The 21,572-nt window shown below is 31.5% G+C and overlaps 2 protein-coding genes across 2 annotated transcripts; both read right to left on the bottom strand.

Moving 5' to 3' along the window:
* Positions 1 to 118: 118 nt before the first annotated feature.
* RtcB (RtcB RNA ligase) lies at positions 119 to 7,103 on the bottom strand. The gene is made up of 6 exons (XM_088234568.1): positions 6,636 to 7,103; positions 6,174 to 6,304; positions 5,326 to 5,559; positions 3,185 to 3,655; positions 2,266 to 2,430; positions 119 to 460 (listed from the first exon to the last, which is right to left on the bottom strand). The coding sequence occupies exons 1-6, from the start codon at positions 6,925 to 6,927 to the stop codon at positions 233 to 235; spliced, it is 1,521 nt and encodes a 506-aa protein (XP_088090694.1). The 5' UTR covers positions 6,928 to 7,103; the 3' UTR covers positions 119 to 232.
* Positions 7,104 to 13,317: 6,214 nt separating this feature from the next.
* LOC148276220 (uncharacterized) lies at positions 13,318 to 21,495 on the bottom strand. Its single transcript, XM_088234576.1, has 5 exons — positions 21,092 to 21,495; positions 18,010 to 18,261; positions 16,830 to 16,962; positions 15,539 to 15,696; positions 13,318 to 14,521 (listed from the first exon to the last, which is right to left on the bottom strand). Exons 1-5 carry the CDS (start codon positions 21,206 to 21,208, stop codon positions 14,285 to 14,287), a joined length of 897 nt encoding a protein of 298 aa, XP_088090702.1. The 5' UTR covers positions 21,209 to 21,495; the 3' UTR covers positions 13,318 to 14,284.
* Positions 21,496 to 21,572: the final 77 nt, after the last annotated feature.

Genomic DNA, 21,572 nt, shown 5'->3' with positions numbered 1-21,572 from the left:
TATTTTAAAAATTAAACACAAATAAACTTTTTTTTTTTTATTATTTCAGAGTACAAAATAGTTTAATTGGATATACATATGTACGTATTGAATTAAGTAGTATTGTTTGAATATTGAATTTTTCTTTGAATGATCTTTCGATTACACAATTGATGAGAACATTACTAGAAGTTTATTCATAAATAAGTTCATTTTTACCATTGCAACTGTGGCAAAAATTGTAGAGATAATTTTATCCTTTAATGACTGCAATTGGTTTCAGTTTTATACATTTTTTACTAATACCAGCTGCATGGCACGTATCCACTACGTCAGTTACATTTTTATAGGATTCGGGGGCCTCTTCCATCACTAGTTTTGGTGAAGCGACTCTGATAGAAATTCCGAGATCGTTTAATTTTTCTAAAACGTCCTTGTAATCAAGATTTCTTCTAGATTTGGCTCTAGAAAGAGCTCGGCCCTGTGAAAAATCATTTTGTTTTAAAAAATAATATTGGAATTATCCCTAGGGTGGAGAATCACACTAGTCCACAACACTCTTAGCAGGACTACAACCAGAATCAAAACTTTAATGTCAAAAAGATATTTCAATTGGATTCAACAAATTTCTTGCAGTTATTAAATAAAATTACTAAAACATGTGTTTGAGTGGTAAAAATAACTGAGTCACAAAATCATAGTTTTACTTTTTATCAGTTTATTATTAGACTTGTTTAAAAAAGTAAACTTTCTCTGTTTGGAACCTTTATTTCAGCTAAGGCAATTAAATCTTGAGGAAATATTCATTTTTTAAATTTTATTATTATTTATACATATTACAATAAAATAAATAACAACTTTGTTTTAAACCACTCGTTTTTTCTTTTTTCTACCAACCGGTTTCAAAGCTACACGAGCTTCTTTTTCAAGTTATACTAAAAAGGAAGTGGTTAAAAACAAAGTTGTTTTTATTTATTTTATTATAATGAATAACCACAAAGCTTCAAATATAACATTTATACATATTACAAATCAGATTTAGTACAAATTTAAAAAGTCATCAGTTACAAAAGAGATATTAGGTATTTATATCACTAAAGCAAATGATAACAATTTAGCGGGTCTGGAAAATGAAGAAAAAACACAAATAGTTATTACTAGCTAAAATTATATATTTAACTATCACAACAGAAGAGTTATTTGTGGATGTTCTTGGAGAAAATTTTGGCATTGCATACACCACATTTAATAGGATATACAGTAAAACCGTCTTTTTACGTTTTTCAAGGGAGCAAGAAAAAAAAAAGTGAGGAAATGAAAAATGTATGAAAAAAAATAGGAATTACATAAAAATAAAATTGATTTGCTGCACTATAGTGTACATTATACTTCCAGAAAAATTGTGAAAACTGTGAAAAGTGGAAATTGTCAATATTTTTTTTACCTATTTTCAATGATTTCACTAAAAATATTTTTTATATTTTTTCAAACAATTAATCTGTTTTTTATTTGATTTAAAAACAGAATGTTAAAATTATTTTATGTGTAAATAAAAAAAAAACGAAAATAGAATTTTGAATTTCCATAAAATAACATAAAATCATTTTTCCCCTAAATGTTGGGAAATTTTATTTATACGGTATCATTTTTTTCTATGGCATCACTAAAAACAACTGTAACATAGATCGCGGAAAATTTGTTTCCACTTTTATGACAACTTTTTAATCCATCTTTTTTATAACTTTAAATGTTTGTATTGTCATGTTTTAAACATCGCAATTTAATTAAATGATATTAAAACTTTATTGTTTCTAAACGTTTGTCAACTGAGTATCATGATTTGTACAAGTCAATATTACGTTTTTGTTAAAATGTAAACTAACCCTAAAGGAAGACACTCAAACAAAAAGGTCAATTATACTGCACCTGCTTTGAATTTAGGTTATGACAATAATTTATCCTTTATTAGTTGTTCAGCTGTTTTTATTCTTCATTTGCGTGGCACACGCGGTGGCGCGCGGGCCGCGGCATCATTATTACGACATAATTTTGTATTTTTTGACACATCAAATGAATTCCAGAAATTTCTAAGCGTAAAACCGGGGTGATGAAAAATGTAAAAAAACGTTATTTGGGGGGAATATTTGTATGAGAATGTATAAAGAAAAATGGGTCCTGAACATTTCGGTGTAAAAAGCGGGAAAACGTAAAATTGAGGAACATAAAAACGAGGTTTTACTGTATGTATATCAAGGAATGTTAATAAAGAGACAAGTTGATACTTACAGCTCCATGGCAAGTAGACCCGAAGGTTTCGGTCATCCCTTGGTGGGTTCCCGTCAGGACGTAACTACACGTTCCCATTGTTCCGCCAATGAGCACTGGTTGGCCAGTTAACTGGTAGTCCACTGGAATTAAGGGGTGATGAGGGGGGAACGCTCTTGTTGAGCCCTGAAATCAGAATTACCAAAACATCAGTATTTAAAACGCAAATAACTTGACAAACGATAACATTCAGAATAATTTTAATGTGTAGAATAATATTAAGTGAAAAAAAAAAACTTAAATGTTCCTCAGAGAATAAGGAAATTCAGAGGTTTAAAAAAATTCATTGGTTAATGGACTATTAAACTAAGCCAAAAATGTTTTTTTTTTATTTTTATATATTGTATTATCAGTGCTATGATTTTTTTAAGTTTTTTATTTCTGAAACAACTCTGCGAGTGACGTCAGAGGTTTTCTTTCGCTTATTCTCGATCAGTTCTGCCCATTGACGGCAAGCAAAATGGAAATCTTCTATAACTCTCTTATCATTGGTTGATTCATATGAACCAGTGACTTCAGGAGCTTACAAAGCACTGACCCCTACTTCTAAGAATGAGAATAAGACCTCGTACAAAGTAGTTCGTTTTTATTAAAATATATATTTAATTTTTTTGTACATTTTTGGGAAACTTAGTAGTACAATTTAATGCTTAAATTTTTACCGCGCGCAAGAAAACATTCATTGTATGCAATTTCTGTAGGGTTGGTTGGTAGTAATGCTGAAGTTCCTCATTATTTTAATTAACGAGAGCTAACAGAATATATTCAATTTACTATGCAAACAAAGATCTGATTTCTCCAATCGTTTCAACATAATCAAAACAGGTTGATTTATTGGTAAAGATAAAGAAAAAAAAGATGAAAAAATTAAGTTCTTAACCTTTCGATGCACTAGAAGAGTTCTAAGTTTTCCATCTACAACATGTTCTTCAACTTTGGCTATATTATGCGACACATCGTAGATGACATGCATGTCAAGATCATCGGGAGTCATGTGGAACTGTTTGGCAAATGCCTGTCTAGTCAGAAAGGTCATAGAGCTACGGTTAACCCACGCAAAGTTGGCAGCTGCAGCCATGGACTTGAGGTAATCCTGACCTTCCTGAGAATTGATCCTGGCACAAGCCAGTTGCCGGTCATTCACTTCGATATTATCTCTCTTCATTGCTTTTTCCATCTGAACAAGAGCATCAGTAGCCACTTGGTGGCCAAATCCTCGACTTCCTGAGTGGATCATCACGCATATTTGGCCTTTGGTTTCGATACCCATCTTACTAGCAGCGTATTTGTCATATATTTCTTCCACAACTTGAATTTCGGCATAATGATTACCAGCTCCGAGAGTACCCAGCTATTTATAAAAAAGATGTATATATTAGTTCAAAACAATTTAATTAGTTAACAAAAACAAGTTAATATTTTCAGGTCAGTTGTAGTTCGAACTGACATACTAAAATAAGTTTATGGTGTGATATTTGATGTGGTCCCGTGGCTAGTGTTGCGGACTCACGGGCTAGAGGCCCGAGGTTCAAATCCCACTCCACCCCAACTTGATTTCCATTTTCTAATAGTGAGTTATTTACAAATCGTTGAAAATAGCTACCAAAATCTAAATATTTGTGTAAATTATAAAAACACTAATATTTCTTTTTAAAAAAAAAAAAAACATTTTTTCAAAGATTTTTTCACTAAAACATAATATAACAATGCTTCCACTGCCCCCATGTAGTTTTTTTTTGGTAAAGAATATTTTTTTTGTGAACTAGCTAAACCTGACCACGTCATTCTTTAATCAATCAACTATAATTTGATAGTGTCGTAAACATGTGCAAAAACTGTTCGGATAAAAGAAAAAAAAAAGTTTTCCTTCTTTTATCAGCAGGGGAGCTAAAATTCCACTAAATCAATTAAAACCAATGTTCTCATTAATAAAAAGTAGCGTAAAAAAATTTACTACCTTGTCATCACTAACAAAATTTCCATTTTGTTTCTTCAACAATCTGACAGATGGAAAAATAATTCAATTTTTAAGTAATGCATTTGCTACTTAAACATTTGTTTGCTAATTACACATGAAATGTGATACCATTCTGTTTCTTTAAGATCCTAGCAGTATTTTTACACTTTAAAAGGAAACAACACGGCGTAGTTGAATTCAAATCAGGAGTTGCGTACTGAGTGACGTCTACATTGTCTTTATAGTGCCTGTTTATAAATAAATCTGTAAAATATAAATAAAATAAATGTAATATAAACCTGTCATAAAAAATTTAAAAAATGTGTCCTACCGATAAGTCTACTACTACTTAGTGGGTAACAAATTCTTAAATGTATTTTTTAATTATAAAATAAACGCTGCTCCGCAGCACTGAAACTGAAAAACTAATGGGTCAAAACGTAAAACTACTTGTTTAAGAGTAGTTTAGTTGCCTTCTGTTTGATGCGCGTATGCGGTTTCTGTACTGTTCTTACTTCTATGATATAGATATACAAAATTTGTTTAAATTTACATTTCGGACATATTGGAATCTAAATAAATTGCTTACATTGTTTCAAAAGTGTTACATATCATTAGAGGCATCTGATAAGAAGAAATTAAAATATTGTAGTGCTAAAAATTAACAGACTCATAATGACTGAGAATGCTACAGATGTTATAAATGTCGGAATTAAAATAATCAAAAAATATTTAAGTATCTATAAAATGTTTTTGGAATGTTGGAAACAGAGAAAATAAAATAATTGGATTTAAATATTTGTATCTTATCTCCATTGACCTAATTTTCAATAAGAGAATGTACTCATGAAATAATACAATAACCCTTATCTTAAAAACCTGGATAAATAATAAATGAGTAGTGCCTAAATTAAATTATTATATCTACAAAATTACACATGACACAATTAATAATTATTTTTATGTCCCAACTCAGATATGTACGAAAGACAAAATCTACATCAGTGTATGTAAAATACAAGTATAGATTGTATATTCTTTAATTATGTAGAATATAGTAATACCTGTGGTAAGCCACGTTTCTTGGCTCGCATGCTAACTTTGGATGGATCCGCATTCAGCATCCTTCCATTTTCCTCACAGTGTTCCTTGTCCTCAGCCCATATGTAACCTTCACGGAGTGACCAGTCCATCCCCATCTCCAGAGCTTCTTCCAAATCCCGAGCATTCATGGGAATTATTCCTTTAGACCCAACTCCAACAGGAATATGATCAAACAAACTCTGGGCTAATTGTTCCTAAAATTATAATAATCATCATCATCATCATTCCCTGTCCACACCTAATGGTGCATAGGACACTGCATTGGTACACCAATCGCAGTGTATCTTAATAATTTTTGTTCATCAGTCATGCTTCAGGTACCAGTTCAGGAACTATGAAATATTCTAGTGTGAAAACACCCTTTTAAATAAATATTTTATACCAACCATGCCGGGAATCGAACCCGAGACCTCTTACATGATAGGCAAATGTGCTGACCATTACACCACGAGGCAGACTATCAAGAAACTAGAAAGAATTATTATAAACACTAAGAAAACTAAATAGATTTAGACTCCCATATTCCTTCCTCAAAAATGTTTTCCGTTTCTGTTGTAACAAATTTAGACCTAAATAACTCCCTAGGGAGGAAATCCAGCCTGTCTACAAACATTTGGGCATCAAAATACTGTTTATTAAACAATTTATTAATTGATTTTCTGGTTATTGGGTAAGTATCAATTTATTTTAAAATAGTAATCAAACTTTGAGGAAATCAAATTTGCATTTCTCAATTAAACTGAAGCGATTCGAATAAACTAGTGTAAAATTGTGTAAGAGTTTGAAAAAAATATAATTCTTGGCTAACCTTAACAGGAATGACATCTTTAGCATATAGATTGGTTCGAAGAAGGCGTACTCCGCAGTTGATGTCAAAACCCACTCCACCAGGGGACACCACCGACTTGGGATCCGCCATATCAAAAGCAGCCATATTTCCTAAATAAACAAGAATACTAATATGTATTGTGTAGATACATATTACTATCCTGCGCTTACTTATTTGTGAATATAAATGCATCTTTAGATTTTATATGAAAGTGTAAATTATTCAACAACATTTAACGTGGAATGATTTTTTTAAATAACACAACACATGAATTTTAAAATCGCAATAATGAGTGTGCTCCAAGCGCAATTAACTACTGCAAAATATTCCGATCTGCATGATCAAGTTTTGCTGTTGAGATGTTCCGAGGCAAGTATTGCATTGATTGTTAAGTATATACGCGATTGTTACGAATTAAATTTAAAGTAGAAGATAATTTACCGATAGCAAATCCATATCCGGAATGTACATCGGGCAGGCCGACAGATTTCCCAACTATTCCAGGCAGAGCAGCTACGTTAGCGATCTGCTTTACGCCGGGTAAGAAGCCGCCCACGGCACCGGGTCTGCAGGCATTACGCAGCTCGTCAAGCATCAGTTTTTCCAATGTGCTGTTCACATAAAATATGCCTTCTACGTTCATATTCGGCTGAAATCCTTTCTTGATCCGCCAGCAATGAGAGTTAATTTTTTCCAAATACTGGAGCTCATCGTTATATTGGCGAACGACCATTTTAACAGCTTTTACAACTGTTCAACTCTTGAAATATTGATGCTATTATTTATATAAGAATATAGGATTGCTCCACAATATTTACTTCTGTTATCGCGGTTAAAATTACACTACTTGTATTATTGACATTTGCATTATTTCATTATTTGACAATTGACAAGACGGACACCGGACACAGAGACCGGACACGCGACGCGACCATAAAGTCCACAAACTAGCCATAAACAATGAAATTAATTAAAAATGATCCTTTTACCAAAAGACAACATCGACCGACAAGGTACTGAGGCCCATTTGGCCACAAGTAATTAAATACAGGGGTTGTAGACCACAGAAAAGTATTCCTTATTGTAATTCGACAGTCAGCTACTGCCATAGCAGAAGTTGAATAAACGGCTTGCTTAAAATTAACACAAATAGAGGATAAATTGCGAATTATTTAATTTGTATGAGAAACGGAGACTGAACTCTGCAAAAAAATGAGTATACAGTATCTAGTATCAGTATAGAATATATTTGAATTTTCCGTACGACAACTTACCGTTTGTAACCACTTTATTGTTCTCGCGGGGGGTTTTTTTATGTAACATAGTATGTATGTAGGTATAGGTAACTCACCTTAAGTTGAGACCATCACTGTACCCACACTGATGTATAGCTTTTATATAGAGTGTTACTTTTCTGTCCTAATAATATTATATTCTAAAATAAATATAAAAATATAAAACATCTTTGTTTTAAACCACATTTTTTTTGGCTTTTTCTAGAGCTTTTATTATAAAGAAAAACCAAAAAATTAGCTCTTAAAATAAATAAAAAATATTTTACTCAAATACTAGTTATTAATATTTTAAAAAGCGTTATTATATTTCCAACTTTTTTAGCGTTTGACTACCGTGCATGAGGTTAATATGAAATATTGAGTGAAAATGACTTTTCAGTGTTTTTGTTGGCAATGTTTTGTGTTTATGGAAATATTTTTTATACATTCTTATAAGAACAATATACCTACTTTCTGTGTTTTTAATAAATGTGAATAATATTATAAAAGCAACAGTGATTATTAAGACCCAGACAGTTTATAGAAATTAGGTTTTTTCCAGTGCTGCGTCGTTACATTTATAATAATGTCTATCATTCATAAATTTTACTGCACTAAAAAAAAAAATTAATAAAATAAAAACTTTTTGCAATTATAATTATCGGCAACTTATTTCGATGACAGAAAAGATTTATTTGCCATAAACATATTCTTAGAATTTTGTCAGCACTTTAACAAAGCGATTACCTACTGTCAATGTGACAACGATACCGACATTGTTACCTGCTGAAATGTGTACCAACCTATTTAATTTATAAGATTCTTTGATATTTTAACGATTTTCTTTTATATGTGAAATGTAAATGTAATATTTTTCATATTTATTTATTGAATATTATTTTTAAATGTTGTGAAAAATGTATCTATTTTATAAATCTAACAGAAGAGTTGAATTAATGATCTGCTTTATACAAAAAACAAACATCGTCAGCTATTCGTAAATAAATATATTTTGTATCAAAATTACTCGCGTTTATATCAAGATAAATACTTAATATGAAACATTGACAAATCAATATGAAAAATTGACAGGCGCCGGTGGCGTAGTTGGTTAGACGGCCGACTGTGAAACTGGCTTTGCGGGCCGCCAGTTGCAAGAAAAAAATCCAAGAAAGTTTTTTTTCCTCAATTGGTCTGAGTGTTGTGGTGTATTTTTCATTACCTCCTTCCAAATCCTCTATCCCACCTGCTGACAAGCCTCACAATAGAGGCTTAGCGGGTTATTCCTGTAAAAAAAAAATGTACCCACTAATGTAGGTGATAAATCATACTCTTTTAGTACCGGTCAAGGGACAGTGAGATATTGTAGTCTAAAAGGACCTTTTCCAATAAACATTTTACTTGTTTTATTTTTTTAACCTTAACAGGTCGGGATGCTCAATTACAGTGGGCACAGAAAACCCAGGCTTAAGGAAAATCTTTTTTTTTTTTTTCACCTCACCGGGAATCAAATCTAGAAGTCTCTATGCGTGAGGTAAACACCTTAGCTCCATGATCCTATGCATAGTAGGCAAACACGGTAACCACTAGATAACAAAACAGACAATTTACCTCAGCTTTTATAAGTTTTCTTTTTTTAAATGAATAACCCGCTAAGCCTCTATTTAGAGGCTTGTCAGCAGGTGAGATATGGAAGGAGGTAATGAAAAATACACCCTTTTTATTTTAGTTTTATACATATTTGTATAATTTTCAAATATATATACAAACATAAATATTTAGTTTAGCTGTCACATAATATCATCGGGTTTCTGGAACAAGAAGTAATTACAATTTTTCGAAAAATGAGATGTATTCATAAATGGCATCAAATAATGTTTATTTAAAAAATAAATAAAAATATTTTATGTTTCGTAAATACATAAAAATAATATTTTTTAAGCTTGCAGTTTTGTTTGAATTGTTGATTCGGGATGAGCTTTTAACTTTAAAGGTGCAATAGGTACCTCACAACTGCATTTTTAGTTCAGTTCAGTACCTACCAACTTGTGCCAGAAACCCGTCGATATGATCCATCGATATATCGTCGGTGTATTTGTACTTATAAAACCCTCCAAATAACAAAATTTGAGAAAACAAGTTATGAATACAGCTGCTGTCACTTTTTGAGCTTTATCAACTGATAAAATCCTCTGAATCCTCCGAGGTTTAACTTCAAAGTAAGAATGTTTAAAAAAATTTTTTTCAAAAAAATATTTTCTTGTAAAAACAATTATTTCTATTACTATAGTCCTTAAAATATAGCTTGATTAGGACAGCAAAAGTAACGACACAACTTTGTAGTAAAGTCTAAGGAGTGATTTAAATTTACGCGAAAAATCATTCGTATCTGGCATGCTAATTTATTTTTTTAATAGGTACAATGCTTGACATACAAATCAACATAATTTTATAAAATCAGCTTTGAAACTAAAAAAAAACTATAATAAACCTAATATTTAACGACGTTCTTACAAGGTACGTCATTTTGCAAAAATGTTATGAGATGAGACAAATTGATCAACCTAAATCGATCAGATAAAAAATAATTCGTTTGTTGTTATTCATGAAAAAAAGTATGTAATGTCTTATTTTTTTAGTAAATAATTGTCTTAAACACGCAATAATAGGCTTGTTTTGGCGTTTTTATATTAATTTTCGGAAACAGAGTCTCATGTTTGCATGAAAAAACTGATAAAATCGATTGGTACATGATCAGTGATCAATAATTTCCCATCACTAGTGACATTAGTTTGACAGCTGTCATTTTAATCAAGCTATATTTTGAGGACTATAGATATTTTTTTTGAAATCTCATCCATTGAAATAATTTAAAGGAACTAAGACGGTTTCACAAGTTTGTATCATGTCCAAAATATGTTGAAAAGACTTTGGTTGAGTCAAACATGCAAATTGATTTTTCTCAGTACAGTCAATAATGCATTTACAGGGTCTTATCAGAATATCGACCGTATGGTCAGCATTAATCAAAAGTTGCCTGTTATAGTTGATATAGAAATCATTTTCATTACCAACATCTCTTTTATTTCAAGATCCCTGTTTAGATGAATAAGTTAATTGGTGGGGAAAATAATACAAAACACGCAGAAGAAATAATATTTTAATTACATCTTTGGTATAAAATTTACATTAATAAACAACAAATTATAACAAAGAATTATGTACCATTAGTAAATGACATATTCATGCATATACATATAAGCAGATCTCAGTTGTTAAGGATAGCACCAAATGCAAAAATACCCACATCATTCATTTGTAAGCTGATCTAATTTATATTTTTCTAAAATGGCACACTATATTTTTAAGAACAATATCTATTTTTACAACCTTATTAGAGATTCGCAATACAAGTGCAAACCAATAAAATATAGAAAATCGGTTTTATAACTCAGGTACTGTGACCAATTGAAAATAATATCAGCAAAGAGGATTTAATGTACTCGGAGGCACTAATATCAGTAATAGTTGTATAACCTAGAAATATTTAGTATAATTTTAATTGTAAATATTTTAAGCACCGTCCATTTCATTAGTCAGAAAGGGATAAAAAACATTGAATAATATACAGTTTCAACAATATTCCATTTTAGGTGACCATTTAAATATTTATTTCTTTACTTGTAGTTTGGACATCTGACTAAGGATTTGGACAATCAATATACAAATTTTGCATACAAGTATAAATAATTTAATTGGACTGTAAATACCATACAAACGAAAAAAAAAAGTTTTATTTAAACGTAAAATGGTATACATAGCAATGTTTGGTATAATAGTTTACGTAGCTGTTATTGATATACATATTAAATATTTAATGTCAGTTAAATATTATTACCTTTTCCACGAAACACAGATAAATAGGGCCATTTGAACATGTCTACTTCTTTGTTTAGTGCTTAGTGATTTTAGATTTCAAATTGGGTACATACGTAATATCTGTTTAAAGGGATTTTTTAAATATTTTATCTGGACTTAGTCTAAAGTATAAAACTGATTACCTTAGTTATACATAATCGTCATAAAATCCCCATGCCCCTTCTACGTGAATGGGTTAGAATATTATCAGTTTATTTTAATTCATTCATATTATCGATTTTCTGCAATAAAATAAAACAGAATGTGGATAATACTAAATATCTCAAATACTTCAATTTTCGAGAAATAAAATACAATTTCTTTTGACCAAACGGATACACGTTTTTCTTATTCATCAACTCCATGTTAAAAATTAAATAATCAATGTATACATGATTTCTGGCAAAGCTTTTGCGTTAACGGAATAAAAAGTCATGTTAACAATGCGATTAACAAAAAAGTGTTCATGTAAGGTACCTAAGTACCTAAAAATATATATTTTTAAATGAATACAATAATGACAGTATATTTAACATTAGTTATTTAGCTTCCGACATTATTCTTATACATTAGAAGTTATGCATAATTTACAAATCGTACAGTGTTTTTACTATCATGCACAAGAATTGATTTACAATGATGTTATTAGTTTAAAAATATTTTTTTCAAATCTAAATCTGTCAAAAAATACATTCACAGCGACTTTAGAACAATGATCACAAAAGATAATATCTACTTGTTTTGTGAAATATTAAAAAAAAATTATTGCATTTGTACATAAGTGCTCAATATTGCTTTGAATGTTTATTTTCATTCATAGTTCTACTTTGTATACTGATGTGGTAACAGTATGATTGGTTCATGAATATTATTTTATAATATCATATTTATGTTAAATAATAAAAAATATTTTTTCATGTATTAAACATTTTACTAAGAGAGTTGTGTTTGAAAATATCACAAGATTTCAAAGCCTTTTTTTAAGGCATCCAATACATACTATATGTGTATATCATTTTCGAGAACATCATGTGAAGACTTACTGCTATTTTTTTCATAGAAAAAATCTAGTGCAAAATGTGGTTTAAGCCAGCAAAAGTCTGTGAATCAATGAAATTAAATAATTATATATTTTTCAAATTGGTGAAAATGATAAATTGTGACAATACTTTTCCTTACATATATATTTTTTAAATCGAGCCATTATAAACAGATACATAATTCATTTTGCCTACATACATTTAATTTCTGGTATTTTACTATAGTTGGCAAGCATTTGGGTACTAGATAGATAATTGTTTTGGGCAAGATTTTTTTTTTTAGCTATATACGATTGTGATTAGTGTATTCACGATAGATATATTTAAGCTAAGTATATTTAAAAGAAAAAGCCATAAACAAAAAATACTTAAATAAGTTTCCCATAGGTTCTTCCCATTTCGACTCATCCTCGTATCTCAAGAAGACTAAAATATAAGCCCTTTTTTAGTCTCGTTGATTGAATTCGAGCTACATAACATTCTTACAGACATATTTATCAAACATTGATTGAGCACGCATTCAAAATGTATATAGTTTGAAATATTAATTTGGTTATTAGTTGGATTCATAAAAAAATATTTGTCAAATTATATATTTAAACAAAAATCATAAAATTTGCAATGTTGATATTTTTATATAAAATTATATGTATTATTTACTCAGTCATACACAAAAATAATAAAATGAATACTTTAATTAAAATTATATTAATTAAAAATAAGATTCCATCACAAGACCCTGAAATATCAACCAAAACACGCTTGTAAATAAAAAAAATACAGTTGCTGAATGGTAGAAGATAAATAGGTAGTAAATAGTGGAGAGATAATTTCTAGTTTGAGTATAATGTATTGTGGTTGCTAGTGTGATGCACACATAACTTGGAATTGTTTTTTTTTTTTTAATTGAGTTCATTGTATGGATTATTACAGTCAAAAAAGTAAAAAGGTCTTTTACAAATTAAGCAATAAAATATCTTTGGGCTATCGACCAGTCTGGAAAATAATGCTTTATACTTGCAAAGAAATTTGAGAATAGGATTATAAAATGAACACAAAAAATCAGTACAAAAGTATATAGAGAATTGTAAGATATTTAGCAGTATATACACTATAAAAATTACAATCTTTCTTTAAACTACAATACACATTCGGAAGTCAGAGTGAATACAAAGAAACAAAAAAAAACTGTTATCTTCACATAATTCAATAAAATATTATAGTCCTTTTCAACAACTATTTTAAATAAAAGAACAACCGAGACTTTTAGGTCGACCATTATAAAAAGATGCGCGGAAAGAGGAAGGAAGAGTGAAGTTGCCAGGCTGTCGACAAATAGTCATCCTATCAACTTAGCTGACGGAGTATTGAATGAGTAAAATATCATTATTGAAGTTCATTTCGCAATGACAAAAATTAGTAACATTATAAATAAATTCCCGGCAGGTTCTTGTGTCGGTTCCCTGAGAGAAGATTATCATTTCATTATTAAAATGTGCCCAATCTTCAACCATTTTCCTCATACACTTAAGTGTTTTACGGCATAATGAAATGTTCGTATTATGTCCAAGAAAACATGATTAAAATACAATTTTAGGGTAGCACTAAGCTTGAGTGATAACCTTAATTCTGTGGGACGACCCTTGGATACCTCTCTCTGCGGATCTTTATACAACTTTCAGCCTAAGCATATATACAGAAGATTTGTGGGCGTGTATTCCATTTAAGAAGTGCCTACTGCCTACCTTATTTGATTACATACATCATCAAAATATTAAGAGTCTTCCGGAAGATTCGTAATATTTTTATGGTAACCAAGTAGAATGCACGCCCCCGAGAAGACTTGTTATTGCCAATTTCAAACGTCGATACGACAAAGAGACCCGTCATTTCCAGCAATAAAAGCCTGTCCTTCTTTCCCAATGCATATTTTGTTGACACATTGTCCTAAATCTATGGAGCCCTTCAGATCCATTTTTCCACTTTCATCAATGGTCCACACCTTCACCAACTTATCCCAAGCTCCGCTATACAATATAACACTTCCATCAGATCGCTTCTGCGATGCTAAGGAATTAATTATCATATTGTGTGCCTGTAAAAAATACAAATTGTTAATTTTAATCTATAGTTTAGAACTGATTTAAACTTATTTGTATCAATCGATAAATGCATTTTTGTCCCGTGTCTAGGTTGAATAAAGAATACAGTTCTGCACGTAAAATAAAATCAGGATCTCAAAGCTCGGTTGTTTGATAATTTTATGGGCAGTCGTTATGAGAGTTGATTTTATGCAAAATGTGTTTTTGAAACGGGCATTTTTAACAGTTCATGTAATATTTTCCTAAATTAACAATAATTATCTAAATGTATTTATTGTCATATCTATATTACCTATCATATAATAACATTGATTGGACAATTGATAAATAAATCGATATAATATTATACTGGCGAATCGTTATACACAACCACAAGTGTTTAATTGTGTTTTAACACAGGCATTAAAAATTAACATTGAGGATTTACAGACATAGCATTATCGCTAAGTCACTATAAATTTAACACTCAAATAGATACCTTCAAAATAGGCAATAATTTTAATAACTTTAACGCTAATAGTAATTTATATTAATATTGCGTATCATTCGCCATTTGTCCACACATAAACATCCATATTTCTTGAATCCTTCCTTTGCTGATTCTTATTTGCATAAACACAATTTCTGTTATCGTTTGTGTAGTTGCAATATGGTCATGAAAAAGGATGACAATATCCGACTTAAGCCTTTTATATAAAATGTCAAACTCTCAGTGAAAGGGACAATGAAAGCAGTATAGTTTTATTAAATTTAAATTTTAAAAATTTATTTCATTTTTGACAAAAAAAGTTGTTTGAAATATGATACTGATAAGAAGGCCCTCAGTCTTAAAATGATATATGGGATGTGCAGAGAGAGTGCTTTCACTGCGAGTGACATTTTTATGCGAGTAAAGAGCTAAAACCCTTATCAATGCAGATTATTTAGGTAGATACTATAGGTCACTTGTAGAAAACCCATTGTGAATTATTAAAAACTAAATACAGATAGGAAACAGTAAATTTTATCACCTCAACTTCGCTGAGTAATTTGAATTTATCATCTTTATTATTATGATGGCATAGTATTTTTTTACCACAGCGACTGGCAAAGCAAAGTTTATCTCCCGCTAAAGTGATGGGGGATTTTCCTACTAATGTTTGTCGGGTCATATATCTTGTACTCTCCTCTGAAAAAAGACACTTTATATATTTTAGATAGCAAATAAAAAAATAAAAAATGTTACCCTCATCTACAAAAAAGGAGACAAGCTTTCTGCTATTAAATACAGACCCATTAGTCTTACAAGTATAATCTGTAAAACCACAAAAGAAATTATTGTTGATAATATAAGAGAAGAATTTGTGCTGAGATGATGAAAAGTAATAACCCTGTGTGGATACTTGGACTCAAGAGTGGAATAAACTTTACACTACAGATGTCATATCTTGATTACGAGAAAGCTTTTGATTGAATACCAAGAAAACAACTTGTGTCCAAAATGGAACATTTTGGTATCCATGGAAAGCTTTTGAGCTGGGGAGGATCTTTCAGATCCTCTTAACAGTTCTGAGTGGAGTGCCTTACGGATCAGTCATTGGCTCAATTGCATTTGGAATTGACTCAAGTAATTTAAGGTAATAATTTCGGTCACCCATATTTTTTGCTGACAGTACAAAGTTGTTTGCCTACCCAATAATAAGCCACCAGCATATTCAAGTGACCCAGAGAATAGCTCTTAACGCTGAACCCAGAGAAATGCACCATCCTACTAACTTAATATATACTGTGGATGGAAACCAAGTACAAGCGTTACTTCACAAAAAAATCCCGAAACTTCGAGTGGTCTTAAATAGAAATCACATATCAAAATTGTCAAACATACAAATTTCCTTCTATTCCTAATAAAGAAAACATTCTCCCACATTACCCATGACTTGTTCCTCAAAATTTATAAAAAGTATGTTCATCCACTTTTGGAGTGTGCCTACCAAATCTGGAGTCCCTATTTTAAGAGAGACAGAGTTGTTAAATATAATATAATAAAAATGGTACTTTTTCTAAGGAATAAAACATATAACGACCGTTTAAGGAAGCTTGGTTTGAGTACACTGGAAGAGGGGATGCAGCGTGGTGACTTGATTGAAATATTTAAAATCTTAAGAGCAATATAATGTATAGAAACTAAAATCGATAGTCACTATGAATAATAACCGCCACCTCAGATGTCATTCATCAAAATTAAACACTAAGCAATTTTGATTTCAAATTTGATAATGTCATAAAGTAAATGCAGAAAAAAAATTCATACTAAATATTTACCTGACATAAATTCCGTAATGACTAGATCCAAATCTCTCACTGTGTACATTAAATTGTCATGAACAACAAGATCTTTGATTTCCTCCAGTAGATTATATATTAATTTTAGCTTATCATCCACAAAAACCCCCACCTGAAAAATCAATATTATTATTCTTCTAAATCAGAGGCCCATCTTGTGGTGTTGTCGCTTTACACAAATAATGCATAAGATGCATTATTTCTACGGTTTCTTCCAGTATTAGCTTTCATCTGTTAATTCGGGGTGTTCTGCTATCGCAGTAATTTGACCCCCGCAAGCTAAGACTGGAAGAAAGGATAGTAAAATAAAGGTGATAGCTGACTGTTTCCTGCTAGTAAACATATAAGTTTATTTTATAGATAAACAAAAATTCAATGAAAAATGTAACTGTACTTACACAGGCCGAGTTAAAAATAAATTTTTTCGTTCTTATGATTTACCCAAATATTAAAATTTTTGAGACCTTTTTCAATGAGTCTTTTTAAATAACTCACTATAAGATGAAAATAAAATAAGAATGTATTTTTAAACATTATTTAACAATGCTTAATAGCAATATACTACTCGTTATTCGAATTTCCTATATCGCTCTTTTAGTTACAAGGCGTATAATATATATATTAGGGATATTGAATAATATTGGTTACATTTTTTCTAAAATTAAGGAACAATAAATAGCAAACAGTTAAAAAGAGGTTCAATGAAGTCTCCTAGGTACTGTAATTGATAAAATGATGTAAATAAAGAATGAAGAAGTGCTGTAATTCACCACTGTAATTGGGCCTCCTTGCCTGTTGAGGTGCAAAAAAAAAACATCCAGAGGGCTTGACAATAAATATTTCTTAATTAAGTAAACAAAGGAAGGAAAAGAAGTAAAGAAAAAAATAAAAGAAAGGAAAAATGCATTAAAAGTTGGAGAATAGTGGGTATAACATTTGAGCAGACAGAACAGCTGATTTGATTGCAGCAAGAGTGGTGTGGAGTAAGTCCAACAGCTCTGCATAATTACTTGCAGTTCGGCGCATGCTCGCCAGGGGAGAATGATAAGCGTAATTCGTGCTATCGTACTAGCATTGAAACATGTGACGACTCTAGAGATCCTCGTACATGAAAGTTTGTGAGGGATAGTAATTTTGGTTTAACTTGTAATTTGCTTACACTTCCTTTGTCGTCTCCCGCATATAATGTCCCACCATTAACATAGAGAACCTGCACTTCATTTTCATAGTTGATAAGATCCTTTTTGAACTCTCCGGTTTCTGCACACCATGCTTTGATGGTTCCATCATTGGACGAGGAGTAGAGAGTCGGAGTAGCACCTTCACTGATAGGGGGAGCTACAGCCAAGCTGTATACATTTACAGGGTGAGCGGAGATTTCTTTAAGAAGTTTCAAATCTTCATTCCAAATCTAAAAATATACCATATGGAATGAGAATAAACATTATGGCAACATGCCCTCGATTACAACTGGACGCTAAAGCTATAGTTTCGTAAGAAAGCGGTTCCGTTATCTAGCGGCTATGATATGCTCTGATGTGGTGGGAGTAACAAGACAGCCACCTCAACGGCAACTTAAAGAGATTGGTGCCGTTATCTAGCGACCGTGGTCACCTAATTTTATTAACTTATTTTTATAAAATTGAGACGTACTGCGGCAGAAAATAGACAATCTTAGCATTGGGAGTAAGTATATTTGGAAGATGGGGGGGTCATCAGAAGTTGAAAACTATCATTCAGAAAGAGTGAGATGTTTAAAAATCATACTATGGAGTGGGTATTTCGTAGTTTAATGCAAATTTAAAATAAAATCATAATTTTCTTACAAAATCAAAATAATTGTTTATGATAGTTAAAATCACATTAGCACTAACTTTTAGACACAAAAAGGTTCACCGCTACACGAGAAAAAAAAAACTGTTTGTTTTTTTTTTTTTGCACCACAACAGGCCAGGAGGCCTAATTACAGTGGTGAATTACATCACAGAACACCCAGGAAAGAAAAATCACATTTTAATTTTTGTGTTCTCACCGGGAATCGAACCCGGAACCTTCCGTGTGTGAGTCAAGCGTCTTAACCGCTACACCACGGAGGCCGCCGCTATGACAGCCGTCCTGCAAATGACGGCACCACTGTTGACATTCGGCTCACAATCAACGATCTCTAGGCAACCTGCGCTAACAAATCTATTTTGTACAGACATCGTTTTAATGACGTCATCCACCGCTACACATCTACCGCTACTGCTAGATGATAGCACCACTCTCTTAGGAAACTATAGTACAAAATATTGTACTGATCTGAGCCCATCAGTCACAATTTCATCTCGTTCCCACTCATACGATACGAATGGTTATATAGTTTCATTCCACTTAAGTTCATAATTTTCACCAGTGACCGGGTTTCGTCGTGATTGACATTATTCTGACGATGTGTGGAATGAAACTATAAGTATACATATTTTTATTATTATAATTAAATGTTAACATGCGAACCCTTACGAATCAAATTAAATTATAATGTTTAAATTTTTATATGTGAAACTTCATCCTCATTATCATCACCATCCCCTCATCCACACATAATGGTGCATAAGATACTGCATTAGTGTACTATTTGCAGCATACCGTAAGACAAGATAACCAGTCTTAAACTCAGATGCCAGTCTAGGTAAACAAAGAAATGTAGTGAAATTTCCTACAGTTCTTGATTAAATATTTTATGCTTACACTTCGCGGAATGGAACGTACAGTACCCGGCAGTAAATAAAATACACCGGGCTTAAGAATGAGACTGCCGACTTTGTAGAGTGACGTCTCTGTCCCGGGAGTTCGATATCTGTATGCATGTATTTATGACAAAGATGACGCTCTACAAAGCCGCAGTTTGCTGACTATGCTGGCAATCTCTTTCTTAATCCCGATGTACTTTATTTAATGCCGGCTACTGTAGTTATGCAGAAAGCCAGCCATAGAAAAGCGAAACTAAGATAATAGCACTTTTATGAAAAGTGTGAATAATCAATCTACACAAGAGTTGGACTGTTTTTTAATTTGATAAATTATAAATAATGTATACATTCATTTTTTAAAATACAAAAAATAATTTAATGATGTCTTTGACCAGTTTTAATGATTTTTAAAGTCTGGTTGACCACACAAATTATGATGTCCATTTTGCGGAAAAAAGGCAGCCCTAGTAAAACTCCGATGTATGTTGTCATTATGTATTGAACATATTATTTTATACTTATATTAGGGTACTTGATAGTAAATAATCACTGAATTAATTTGTTATAATATCTTTTATTAAAATTAAATTATGTGTTAAAGGAGTTTTGGTGATTTTTTAAAGTCTGACCACACAACAACAACCTCAATATGCATTTTGCTAAAATCTGCTATTAAATGATACCTCATTTAAACTTTGAATGTATGAGGTGGCCATTCTGTATTAAAACATGTTTTTTCATTACATGTATCATAAAATGAAAATACATATTATGTACTTATCCACTTTAATTTATTTAAGAGAACTAGATTTCTACAGGCATTAATCTTCCCATCAGCATCTATACCATAAGATTTTTCTACTGCTGTGGGTGTTTTCTGCAAATTGAGGAATGATTTTTTTGTGATCAACACTATTTTCAGAAGGCGATCATTCATTGTTTCTATGAAAGCGGCCCGGGTGTTTTTAGTAGAATGTAGAATTGACCTTACTGCACCCGATAACACTAATATTGCATTTTTTCAAAACTGTGGACTAGCTGCTTTCTGCATAACTATGTTCAATTGAATCCAAGGATGCTAGTTTTACAACTTACACATGCACCACAAGAAGAATGGTTAAATTGAAAACCGCCGTGAGGATTTAAAAAGATCCAGTTATCCAAAAATAGAACCAAATTATTGTGCTGTTACTAAGTATCTTTATTATTGTGAGAATATATTATTGATGATTATAAAAACCAATGCATTATTACTGACGGGCGGCTTATTTTAAATGAATTTACAGAATCACTATAGTAAGCTATCAAGCACTGAATAATAATATAAATGTCGAGTTATAGAAACATTGCAATAGATTGTAGTAGGCAAAGATAATAATTATGCGGACTCCAAGTGAATGTGGATCTCGTGATCTGAGATAAAATTCTGAATTTAAATTGGCAGAGTGGGCACGATATACTTACGTAGCCGATAAAAGGGAGAGTTTATCAATCAAAACACATGCTTACTTTTATTTTTCCGTCATCTGCTCCACTGTATATTTTGCCAGCGTAATAAGCCAGCGCTACAACATCGTTTGTATGCTTGTCTCCCTCCGAAGCGCTGACTGATATCTCGATAGACATGTTGACGACGGTCTTTTCGTCACTTTATTCACAATTAATATCTCGATTTCGGCTCTTACCAATCAATAAAAGAGCGAGAATAAAATTGCGTCTTGCTTTGGGATATAGTTTAAATGCCACACTGTTTGCTGATTATATTACTTGTTGGTTTGTGTTACGTTTATGTTATTAATGAAAATCCCAGACACTTTTAGCAACTGAAACTAACGCAGCAAACAATACAATCCAAAAACAAACTGACAGATTGTCAGTGACGCGAGTCAAAAGTTGTATGAAACGCCGCAACTACCGAACGGCGCGTAACGCGGGATAATTTGAAATTTGAATTAGCTGCTGTTACATTCACAACAGTTTTTGTTTTGCT

Source organism: Micrasema longulum, unplaced genomic scaffold, assembly GCF_059751315.1.
Source record: "Micrasema longulum isolate JH-2025_06_02 unplaced genomic scaffold, ASM5975131v1 h1tg001259l, whole genome shotgun sequence".
NCBI lineage: Eukaryota > Metazoa > Arthropoda > Insecta > Trichoptera > Brachycentridae > Micrasema > Micrasema longulum.
Note: the sequence above shows the minus strand (reverse complement) of the source record. Positions and strands in the feature narration are given on the sequence as shown.

Coding starts and splice junctions, on each gene's coding strand:
- LOC148276220 (XM_088234576.1), bottom strand. CDS start 21,208: ATGTCTATCGAGATATCAGTCAGCGCTTCGGAGGGAGACAAGCATACA. Junction 18,262..21,091: donor CAGATGACGGAAAAATAAAA/GTAAGCATGTGT, acceptor GTATATTTTTAG/ATTTGGAATGAAGATTTGAA. Junction 14,522..15,538: donor AATTACTCAGCGAAGTTGAG/GTGATAAAATTT, acceptor TATTTTTTACAG/GCACACAATATGATAATTAA.
- RtcB (XM_088234568.1), bottom strand. CDS start 6,927: ATGGTCGTTCGCCAATATAACGATGAGCTCCAGTATTTGGAAAAAATT. Junction 5,560..6,173: donor AAGATGTCATTCCTGTTAAG/GTTAGCCAAGAA, acceptor TTATAATTTTAG/GAACAATTAGCCCAGAGTTT. Junction 2,431..3,184: donor CTCTTCTAGTGCATCGAAAG/GTTAAGAACTTA, acceptor TTCTGATTTCAG/GGCTCAACAAGAGCGTTCCC.